This window comes from Pipistrellus kuhlii, unplaced genomic scaffold (assembly GCF_014108245.1).
Source record: "Pipistrellus kuhlii isolate mPipKuh1 unplaced genomic scaffold, mPipKuh1.p scaffold_m20_p_16, whole genome shotgun sequence".
NCBI classification, from domain to species: domain Eukaryota; kingdom Metazoa; phylum Chordata; class Mammalia; order Chiroptera; family Vespertilionidae; genus Pipistrellus; species Pipistrellus kuhlii.
The window spans coordinates 20,050,834-20,063,058 of NW_023425471.1; the positions used below are offsets into that span (position 1 = coordinate 20,050,834).

The window sequence follows — 12,225 nt, forward strand, 5'->3', positions numbered from 1 at the left end:
GCCACCTCTTGCACACCCCCCACAGGGGATGTGCCCGCAACCAAGGTACATGCCCTTGACCGGAATCGAACCCGGGACCTTTCAGTCCACAGACCAACACTCTACCACTGAGCCAAACCGGTTTCGGCTTCCCTTGGGTATTGACAAATAAAGCTGCTAATTGATCCTCATTGAATAATAATACACATCTTGCTTTCCACACTTTTGGTTTTTGCGATTGAATGTCTGGTGTCTGTGGGATTATAGAATATTAAGCTCATTTGTGGTCTGATTCCGATATTAAGGATAGAATCTTCATGGCAAGTGATTGCAGGCTGTATGGTCCTTTAGATTCTCTGGTTATATTTTATAGCAGTGATTTGTGATTGAGAGAATTTTATTTTATAACTACAGGCCTGTTGCACGAAATTCTTGCACTGGGGGCTTGGGGGGAGGGTCCTCAGCTTAGCCTGCACCCTCTCCAATCTGGGACCCATACTAGGATTGGGCCTTAATAGGCAGTCGGACATCCCTCTTACAATCCAGTATTGCTGGCTCCCAACTGCTCACCTGCCTGCCTTCCTGATTGCCCCTAACCACTTCTGCCTGTCAGCCTGATCACCCCCTAACCACTCGCCTCCCAGCCTGATTGATGCCTAATTGCTTCCCTGCAAGCCTGTTTGTCCCTAACTGCCCTCCCCTGCAGGCCTGGGACCCCCCTAACTGCCCTTCCCTGCAGGCCCAGTTGCCCCCAACTTCCCTCTTCTGCTGGCCTGGTCACCCCTAACTGCGTTTCCCTGCAGGCTTGATCACCCCCAACTGCCTTCCTTTGGAGGTCTGGTCCCTCCCAATTGCCTTCCCCTGCTGGCCTGATCACCCACAACTGCCCTCCTTTGCAGGCGTGGCCCTTCCCAATTTCCCTCCCCTGCTGGCCATCTTATGGTGGCCATCTTGTGTCTACATGGGGGCAGGATCTTTGACCACATGGGGGCAGCCATCTTGTGTGTTAGAGTGATGGTCAATTTGCATATTACTCTTTTATTAGATAGGATAGAGGCCTGGTGCATGGGCAGCAGTTGGCTGGTTTGCTCTGGGGTGTGGGGCAGCCTGGATTAGGGGCCTGTGGTGATTTGCAGCTGGCCATGCCTCCCAGTGACACAAGTGGAGGCCTTGGTATCTGAGATTTATTTATCTTCTATAATTGAAACTTTGTAGCCTTAAGTGGAGGCCTCAGCCGGCCAGGGTATGTAAAAACTTGTCTTTCTTCACTGCCGGGGGAAACCCTAACCTCCTGCTCTCTCCAGCTCCATGGCTGCTGCCATTTGTGACGGGATTTATTTATCTTCTATAATTGAAACTTTATTTTTAGCCTGGAGTGGAAGCCTCAGCCAGCCAGGGTATGTGGAAAGCTTGGCTTCCTCTATTGCCAGGGAAACCCAAGCCTTCCTCCTGCTTGCTCATTGGCCACAGACATCTTGGTTAGGGTTAATTTGCATACTTGATCCTGATTGGCTGGTGGGTGTGGTGGAGTGATGGTTAATTTGCATATTACTCTTTTATTAGATAGGATTTTATTTTCCAAAAGTTTCTTAGCCGGGACCGGTTTGGCTCAATGGATAGAGCGTCGGCTTGGGGACTGAAGGGTCCCGGGTTCGATTCTGGTCAAGGGCATGTACCTTGGTTGCAGGCATATCCCCAGTAGGGGGTGTGCAAGAGGCAGCTGATCAACGACTCTCTCTCATCGATGTTTCTATCTCTCTCCCTTTCTCTCTGTATAAAAATCAATAAAATATATTAAAAAAAACAAACAAACAAAAAAAAAAACAAAACAAAAGTCTCTTAACTGTTGACCATTACAAATCCTTGAAAATTTGATCATATCCTTTCTAAATTCTAAAATCTCACCAAATTGTCTAGTTGTATTACATGCAAAAACTCTCTGTAAGTATATATGGTTTTATTTTATTGAAATATTTAATATTATCCTACCTAATAAAATAAATAAAATTAAGCCATTTACTGAGTCTATACATTTCAGGAAAAGTAATCCACATGGGCTTTTAGTATTGTATTAATATTTTATGTGTGCATAGAATTTGTAGTGAATGCTACATTTGGTAAATTATAATTGAAAACTGTGAAATGTGAATTACTATTACTTTTAAACAAAATGTTATCAATGAAACATATTTTCTTAGTGTTGACTTTGTCCCTCATATTTGGAATTGAATATTTTTTTCACCTTTACCAAAATTTATAGTATGTTTTCTATTCACAGCAAGTGCCTGTAAAGTGTCATAAAGTCCTTATTACCTACAAGCATAATATATAAATATTCATGAGTGTAACAGTGGATTTTCATGAAGAAAAACATTTATGCATAAAATAGATTCAGCAATCACAGATGATTTTAATAAATTTAAATATATTTTATGTGACAAATATTTTATAATTTTAAAGTCAAAGATCAAATGTTTACAAATTTATATGTATACTTAAGAGGACATAAGAAGCTACACTCAGCAGGTTCATGATTTGTATAGCTTTGTTTGTTCTTTTTGGTAGTGTCATTTTGGTTATTATCTGTGGTTCTGTAAACCCCAAAGTTTATGTATGTAACAACTTCATGATGTTTTATTTTTATGGCCCATTATGAAGTATATCTCTCCATGGATTTAGCCAAATGGTGTTTGAACATTTTGTTTTTGCACCCCTTATAAGAATGTTTCCTAAGTTCACTCCTGACTGTGCAAAGTAGCACTTACTTTTCATTTTTAAAAGACACAGTTCAATCTCTAAGATGTCTCTGCTATTAGTACTTTGTGAGCTGGTGAACTCCATGTTCTCAATGATTTTATCGTTTCTCAATTGTCTTTGAAGATTGAAAAAAATATTGTTATTTTAGCTTGCTTTGAATTGCAAATATACCTCTTCCCCTCAGTTTTCTTGGTTATTTGAGTAGGCTTTTTCTACTACAGTTTTATGATGTAGTCCATACTGAGTTCTTTACACACTATTTCTGAGTTTAAACAGCTATTTTAGAATTCATTATCCTTTAGGTTTATTTGGATCATTTGGCACAAAATATATGACCTGTTTCTTGCTCTTAATGCCCACTCTCCTCCTTTCACTGATCATCAACTTCTCTTTGCTTCACTACCTGGAAATGCTGGCATCATCTGTAAACCAGGACATTTGTTAAATTAGACCCAACACCTGTGTGGTCCTTGAGATCCTCTCTAAATACCCAGAGAAATACCACTACTTATTCTCAATGCATATTTTTCTTTTCTTGGAATCTGATGCTATGTAATCTCAATATACTTTTAATGCAAAATATGATTCTGGATATATAACACACATCCAGGAAATATTTAATTGATTTGCTTCAGTGATGTCTCAGTATAGACCCATTAAACTTTCAATGAAGGGTGCTTTCAAAAGTAACCAATTTAATCACATATGAGCATTCTGAAAGTCTCCAAAACTTAGTAATTTGGAGATAGGTGGAGACTGGTACATTTTGGTATGCCTAGACCCAATGACAGTTAAGGGGGGAAAAAGCCTATATAGCAAAGAACAATGACCTTGGATATGTAACTCTTGATTTTAAGTAGTATCCTATAAAATTGCTGTTTAGCTATATTTTGGAATAGTAATGGCAGGGTAATACTATTTCACCACCCAGGGCCTAAGCTGCTTTTCCAGAGAAGGTAAAGCAACCCTGATTAAGAAAACCATACAGGTTTGTGCAAAAGACACTTCATCTCAGCCACAGCTGTGGGTATTCTCACGTCCCATGCTCTCTCCCAGGTCTCATCAGTGGATAAGTCTATGTGTTTATTTTACTGGCTTATTAGCAACATGTGACACAGTTGGACACTGCCATCTTCTTGAAAAAATATTTATTACAGAACCTCTCATTTTCCTGTATAAAATAATGGCTTATAGTAGCTCATTTGCTGGAGTGAGGTCTTCCAGGGCCCAAATCTTGGTTGCAACATTTACTGGTTTGGAGGCCCTAGGCAAGGAATTTACAATTCCCAAAATCCACAGCTTCACTTAAACATTAGAGAAACACTTAGTGCTTGCCCTCTACAGTTGTGGTGGTGACTAATAAAATGCTTAGCACACTCTCTGACATATATTAAGTCTTCAATAAATATTCACTTGATGTTAGAATTATTCTTTTTCTCCTGCTTCCCTCCTCTCCAATTCTCTTTTGTGGACTGATGTCCATTTTTTGGGACATGAAATGTGAGTGTTTCCTAGGACTTGATATGGATCCTCATGTCTCCACAGTCAACATGCTTTCCCTAGGTAATCACTTCCATCCCTATTACTTCGCAGAAGTCTATATAATTCTTTGTATTTCCTCTAGGTTTCTCAAAGTTAACATGTCAGTATCATATCTGAAAAGAAATGAAAATTTGATGACAAAATTTTATCTATAACTTACTTCCTTTGGTGATATTCTTCTCTTAGGATGATGTCCTTGCTTCTGTTGTTAGCAATTAAAAAAATACAACAGTCAAATATTTTATGATTAATGGTATTAAAGTTATCTATGACACAGTAATGTTTATGTACTCACTGTTTTAATAGAATTAGAAGACCGAACAATGTTCCTTTGATTTTAGGGTTGTTCTTGAATAAGCTTTTGAAACATTACTTAAACTCTTGTCAAATTACATCAAAGTGGTTACAATATAGGAATTATTACACTGACTCAGCCTTAACTGAACTCATGCAGTTTTCTTTTTCTGGAGAACTGAGTCAATAATGGTTAATTGTTTAAAATGGATATAATTTACAAATATCTGTTTTATCTCATGACAGAAAATAAACCTGAAATATTATGCTATTAGCACTTCCCTAAAATAATTGGATTAACAAGTTTTCTTACTGTGACTTTGCCTTTTCCATCAGTTCATTTCTGTACTTAAAAATGTTTTATTGTTTTTTTATGTTTTCAGTACTTTTATTATGCTAATATTTTATTCTTCTAAGTTATATAAATACTTTTGGAAAATGTCATCAATTATGATTTAAAATGGGTGAATTTTAAATTTGCAAAGTTGTTTATGCTGGCAGTATGTTCATTTGTTTTACTATTGTATAATGATATTTAAGAAACTTGTGACTGGCTTCTATTTGTTGGACATATTTTGAACACAGGCATTATGCGGGTGCTAGGAACATAGAGATGAAAAAGATAGTATTTTATATCAAGGATTGTGTGCTATAATGTAGGTGCCAAATATAACCATAAATTATGAACCATATCTACTTTTAGAAGAAATTTTTGTAGCCTCCTTCTCATATGCTAGTTTATTCTAGAAATCCATTCCTTTTGCCATTTCCCTGTGTGAATTGCATTAGTTCATCTATAGAGAAGTAGCAGTGGCTATAAGTTCGAGTCCTATGATCAGAAACATCCAGGTGAAAAATCCCAGCTCAATTATTTAGTTACCAGCTATAGTAATCAAATATTGTGATGTTACAAACCACCCCACAACTCTGTATATGAAAAAAAGGCAATTATTTTTATATTTTTATTTGTATGATGATTGGCTAGAATTTGACTATGCTCAGGTGGGTGGCTGCTTCAGGCTGAGGCAGCTGGGCTTGTTCTGTTACTACAGGTCTGTGAGTGAGTTGGGTGGCTGTGCTCCATATTTGCTCATTCTAAGGCACATGTCAAAGGGACAGCAGCTACTCGAGAAAATTTTCTCGTTGTAGGACTGCAGGAATACATCTGGGGTTAGAGCTGGCATGTTGTCACGACTAGCCAAATGCTGTTGGCCAAAGTAAATCACATGATCAAGTTCAAAGTCAAGGGGTAGGGAAACATACTTTGCCCATGATAGGGTAATGGTAAGGATGCAGAGAAGGGTGGAGAATTGGAGTCAACCATCTAATCTACCACAATAGTTGTGTGTCTTTGGACAAGTCACTCAACCTTTCTAAGCTTCTATTTAATTATTTATGAAGGAACCTCTATCAATGAATCGTTATGAGCATTAAATAGAATACCATATGCAAACCTCTTAGCATAAGTATCTGAACACAGTAAGCAGGCGATATATTTTAGTTATTGATGAGGGTTAAGCCTTAATACTAGGTTCACATATCTTTGGTGACTCTAGAATCTGAACTTATAACAAAAACTGTAGTTCTTGGTCTTCAGTAGACCATATACTCTGTAATATTTGTCTATCCTCTACCAAGAGTATAAATGTAATATTGTAAGGATCCAGATGTGAACCACCTGCTCTTGTTCTCCTTAGGTAAATTTGCAGCACTATACCAGGGCCAATTTCCCATTGTAATTTTTCCAACTAATGGCATTGTGGAGCCCATGTCTTCGAAGATTATTAAAGTGGATTTCTGTGCAGACCAACCCAGCCTTGTAAATGAAGTGGCTAAGTGAGTGTGTACTATGGTTCTTAATTCTAATATAGTACTAAATACTTTCCTTTCTCTTTTCAGATATGCCGGTTGTCTTTGAATGTGAGTTAGCTTCATTGGTTTTTCAGTCAGCAGTAATAAGTTGAGTCTACAATATGTGCTAAATGTGAGAATAAACAAATAACCTTTTCTGTCAAAGAAGAGTTTAGATATCTGCCATTTTAGACTTGGCAGCCACCATGTTGGCCGCATGACTTGCAGCTCCCCCGGGGGCTGCCATATTGAAACAGTAAAGGCCAACCCCTCCCTTTGAATTAGCCAATCATGAAAGACTGTGCACCTGAGCTCCAATCAAGAGCAAGGGACCGGTCACATGCGTCAGGGATTATAAATCACGAGAAGACCACCTGCTTGGTGTGCGCATGTTTCCAGACAATGTGTGTGCACCTTTCTATGTAGAAGTAAAGATATTTGCTTTGCTGCCTGGCTCCCAAGTATGTTTTATGTTCTACCAGGACCTCTGAGTTGGAGGCTCACCTTATTTCTAACACCAAACAAGGGATTCAAAAATGGGAAGAATCAGAGGATGGCATTTGGGTATATATAACAGGAGGTACTACTTTGGATTTTGTGGGCGTGGAACAAGTAAGGGCTCCACTAAGGAGGTAATAGTTGAACCAAACACTCATTGGTGAGTAGGAATTAGCCAGACATAGAGCAGTGGTGTGATTTGGGCTGTGTGTATGTATGTGTGTGTGTGTGTGTGTGTGTGTGTGTGTCTGTAGGGGAGGTAGGTGTTGATGATAGGAGTGGGTTAGAGGAGTGATTTTAGGCAGAGCAGCTAGAAGGCTTGAACTCCTAGAGACAGTGTTACACAATGAGAGATCTGAGGATTGTAGAGGCAAAGAGATGGAGGTAAGGAGTGATGTAAGATCAGGTCAGAAAAACAGAATGGTGTAGGGTCCAATAAAGGATTTCATAGTACAGTGTTATTTAATGCTTTAAGTCTCATTTCTTTAGTGGGATGTGCAATCACAATAATGGGAAATCACCAGTATTAAAACAATGAAGTTGAAAATATCAGAATGCATCTCACCTAGTAAGGGCAAATGTTTTATAAAGCTGTGTGTGTGTGTGTTTGTCTGTGCTTCCTACATTGCAATGTAAGAAGTATTTCTTACTGAAGGTAACAACAAACAAAAAGTTTGAGAAGTAGTTTTGAGCCCTAATAGTTTAGGTCTATTGTGAAGGCTGTTGAATCACAGGAAAATTTTAAGATGGGAGTATCTTAATTAGTTTGTATTTTAGAAAGATTGTGCTAATAGCAGTAAGTACAGATATGGAATGGATTGCTTGACTAGACTCTATAATAATAAAGCAAAAGGAAAATGAGCTGAAACCTGTTTGCCTCAGTGGATAGAGTGTCGGCCTGAGGACTGAAAGGGCCCAGGAGCGATTCTGGTCAAGGACATGTACCTTGGTTGCCGACACATTCCCAGTAGGGGGTGTGCAAGAGGCAGCTGATCGATGATTCTCTCTCATCGATATTTTTAACTGTCCCCTCCCTCTCTGTAAAAAAAATTAATAAAATATGTAAAAAAAAATGAAATGAATAAGGCTTTTCTCAGGTACAGACTGGGAGTATACAGAGAATTCTGTTGATTAGAGGTATGTTATAGAGACAGATTTGACTAGATTTAGTGAGTGATTATAGAAAGAGAATGTTAGAGAAGGGGCATATCTGTGGAAAAAGATCTGAGTTCAGTTTTGAAATTTTGGAATCGATTTGCTTTGTAGAATACTATAGAGCCTATTAGATTTACTTACCTTGAGTCCCAGAAAAATTTTATTCTAGGTGTTTTTTTTTTTTTATTGGTTTGAGAGTTGTCATTAGATAAGTTGTCAATGAAACATGAAGTGTTAAAAATAATTTGAGGAGCGTAGCATATGAAAAAGTAGGAGAGAAATACCATTAGTTATGGAATTTACAAAATATATAAATCTTAGAAGAATGAAAAAGGTAGAGTGAATAAGTGAGAGGAAAACCAGGAAAATATGGTGTCAAGGAAGCTAAGGGGGAGGAGAGATGTGCAAGAGGTGATATCAACCATTTCCAGTGTGACAGAGACAGAGTGTAAGCTAAGGACCTAGTTTGTAGAGTGGTCAGTTGTTTGTGGTGGTTGATGGGGCAAGATTCAAAAGCATTGCATTTGGGCCAGAGAAAGGTACATTTGGTGTGGGGGCCAGTTTCCAAAGGGAATTCAAGTTAGTCTGGGAAGTTAAGTTTTATAGGGGGTATATTAATTTCAGCAAAAAGTGGGATTTTGCTGAAATAATTTACTTTGTAGGGAATTGAGTTACAGGCAGTCCTTGGGTTATGTTGGACTTGATGTACGTCGTTTCATGGTTACATCACCATCTCCCACTTATTTATATATATAAAAAAAGTTTTATCATTTTGACGTATGTACATAATAGAGGCCTGGTGCATGAAATTTGTGCACCATTGGGGTGCCTAAGCCTAGCTGGCAATCAGAGCCTATTGGGGCTGTCTTACCTGGTCCTAATCAGGGCTGGGCCAGCTGCCAGCCAGGGCCTGCCGGCTGCTGGCTGGGACCTGGGGGCCTGCCTGCTGCCAGTCTGGGCCTGCTGGCTGCTAGACAGGGGAAGGGACTGACCATGGGGAAGTCTCCTGGCAGTGGAAAGTTGGCTGTGGGAGTAAACTGACCACCAGGGGCAAGCTCCTGCATTAAGCATCTGCCCCCTGGTGGTAAGTGCGCATAATAGCAACTGGTTGGTCATTCAGTCATAGTGGTTGCTTAGGCTTTTATATAAATAGATGTGCTTTATTTTTTCATTATTTATTTATCACAAGTAAAGTTAAGAAATTGTGGGGGTTTTTTGTTTTGTTTTTACTGTTTCACTTAATTACTGGTGTATATGTGCTCTATGTGAATGATGTAAGTGCTTATGTAGGTGGGTTTCGACTTATGGTGAAAATCACGTTATGTTGTGCCATAGGAACGAATCTCTGACGTAACCCGAGGACCTACTGTATCAGGATGGGTATGATCCCATATTCTCAATTTGTATCATGTTGAGTAGGATGAGTTAGAAAAGAATCTCAGAATTCTAGAACTAGAGTTATAATTTATTCCATCTAACTCTAGTATTTACAAAATAATTGGTGATATGGACATACCGAAAAGTTCTCTTTGGAGTTAGTTCCTGTGATTGTTTCCAAACTTTGCTGTTGCCTGGAGACAGTGAAGTAGGTTGTACATATGCCATTCTACTGTACAGATTCAGACAGAGGATATGACACTCACATGTATATGAAAGTAATAGCTCTTAGGCATTTGACTTCTAATTATAATGTGATTTTATAGAAGTTATGTTTATATAATTAGGAAAAAGAATGTATAGAATTCTAATAAAAAATATATGTATAATTCATTATCTTACAGAGTGAGTTTACAAGGTCACCCAGATATATTTTTGAATATCAGAGTTCGAGTGGTTGAGCAGATTCTTGAATTGTTAAACCTGAGTGGTAATCAAAAGGTGGAATGTATACACTTTGGTTCTGCTTTCTTTGGAACATCGAAGATTGAACATGCACTTCTATACAATAATAGCCCAGAACCTATAAATTGGGTGGCAATAATACAAAATGATTCGGTTGGAGAAGAATTGGTAAGTAAATACTGTATCAGGTATTATGGCTTTTTTATTTTCATTTTTTAAAACATTTTTTGTTTTTTGTTTTAAGGTATTATAAATAGTAGTACATACATCTCTTTTATTTTTTTCCCCACTGACCTTCCCACGGCCTCCCCTACCTTCCCTACCCCCCAGCACTTGCTCTCTTCCACCCATCCCCAGTATCTTGAGTCTATTGGTTGTGCTTATATGCATGCATACAAGTCCTTCAGTTGATCTCTTATCTGTCCCTCCACCCAACCCTCCCCTACCTTTCTGCTGTAGTTTGACAGTCTGTTCTATGCTTCTTTGCCTCTATCTATTTTTGTTCAACAGTTTATAATGTTCTTTATTATCCATAAACTAGTGACCTGGTGCATGAAATTCGAGCACATTAAAAGGGGATTAATTAGAGGAAATTAATATTGCTATTTGCCATTTCTTTATAATAGAAGTAACAGAGATGAATTAGTAAAATATATGTGAAAACCTTCCTCCTGTCAGAGTCTGGGGCACACCACGGGACCCAGAGTGAAGTCCCTGACCATGCCTATGTACCTCAAAATTGCATGAGACCCAGAGCTGGCTGCCCCCCCCCCATTGGGCTAGATCTGGACCTGGCCAGTCCCACCCTTGTCAAGCCCTGCCAGGTAGGGGAAGTAGCCTCAGGTCCCCTGGCCCAGTGCCAGGACAGGGGGCATGTCCTGAGGTCCCCAACCCACAATGGGGCAGGGGGCGTGCCTTGAGGTCCTCCATCAAGCCCCAACAGGTGGGGGACACAGCTTGAGATCCCCTATCAAGCTTTGCTGGGTGGAGGGCATGACCTGAGCTCCCCATCAAGCCCTGCTGGGTTGGGGGCATGACCTGAGGTCTCCTGTCAAACCCAGGCAGGCAGGAATGTGTAGCCTCAGGACCCATGGCCTGGTGCTGGGGCGGGGGACACGGCCTGAGGTCCCCTGTCAAGCACCACTGGGCTAGGGGTGTGGTCTGAGGTCCCCTTGCCTGGTGCCAGGGTGGGGGCATGGCCTAAAATCTCCTGTAAAGTGCCACCTAGTGAGGGGAACAGCCTGAGGCCCCCTGGCCTGGTGCTGGGCAGGGGGGAGCAACCTGAGGTCCCCTAGCCCAGCACCAGGATGGGAAGCACAACTTGAGGTCCCCAGTCAAGCCCCGCCAAGCAGGGAGTGTGGCCTCAGGTCCCCTGGCCTGGTCCTGGGGCGGGGGTGTGCAGCCTGAGGTCCCCCAGACTGACACCAGGGTAGGGAGCACAGCCTGAGGTCCCCTGTCAAGCCCTGCCGGGTGGGGGACATGGCCTGAGGTCCCCTGTCAAGCCCCATGGGGGCGGGGGAGGGCATAGCCTCAGATCCCTGCTGATTGCTTTTTAAGGCTCCTTATGGGCACTTGGCCTCAGCTGTGGGTGCAGCCATCTTTGTGATGGAGTGATGGTCATTTAGCATATTCCCTCTTTATTAGATAGGATGAATGAGGTCATGTGGTATTATCTTTCATTGACTGGCTTATTTCACATAGCATAATGCTCTCCAGATCCATCCATGCTGTTGCAAATTGTGAGAATTCCTTCTTTTTTACAGCAGCATAATATTCATTTGTGTAGATGTGCCACAGTTTTCTAATCCATTCATCTGCTGATGGGCATTTAGGCTGTTTCCAAATCTTAGCTATTGTAAACTGTGCTGCTATAAACATAGGGGTGCATATATCCTTTCTGATAGGTGTTTCTGTTTTCTTGGGATATATTCCTAGAAGTGATATAACTGGGTCAAATGGCAGTTCCATTTTAAAATTTTTGAGGAAATGCCATACTGTTTTCCACAGTGGCTACACCAGTCTTCATTCCCACCAGTAGTGAAGAATTCCTTTTTCTCCGCATCCTCACCAGCACTTGTTATTTGTTGATTTGTTGATGATAGCCATTCTGACAGGTGTGAGGTGGTACCTCATTGTTTTGATTTGAATCTCTTGGTTGAGTAGTGACTTTGACCATGTTTTCATATGTCTCTTGGCTTTCTGAATGTCCTCTTTCAAAAAGTGTCTATTTAGGTCCTTTGCCCATTTTTTTGATAGAATTGTTTATCTTCCTTTTGTTAAGTTGTATGAGTTCCTTATAAATGTTGG

General features: G+C 40.2%; 1 protein-coding gene across 1 annotated transcript in view; it reads left to right on the top strand.

Annotated features, from left to right (window-relative positions):
- The window catches only part of CFAP47 (cilia and flagella associated protein 47), a 396,096-nt gene that overhangs the window by 11,826 nt on the left and 372,045 nt on the right, over window positions 1-12,225 (top strand). The window contains 2 exon segments of the mRNA XM_036439773.1: window positions 6,270-6,408; window positions 9,858-10,086. Of these exon segments, the coding sequence (XP_036295666.1) occupies window positions 6,270-6,408; window positions 9,858-10,086 (368 nt within the window).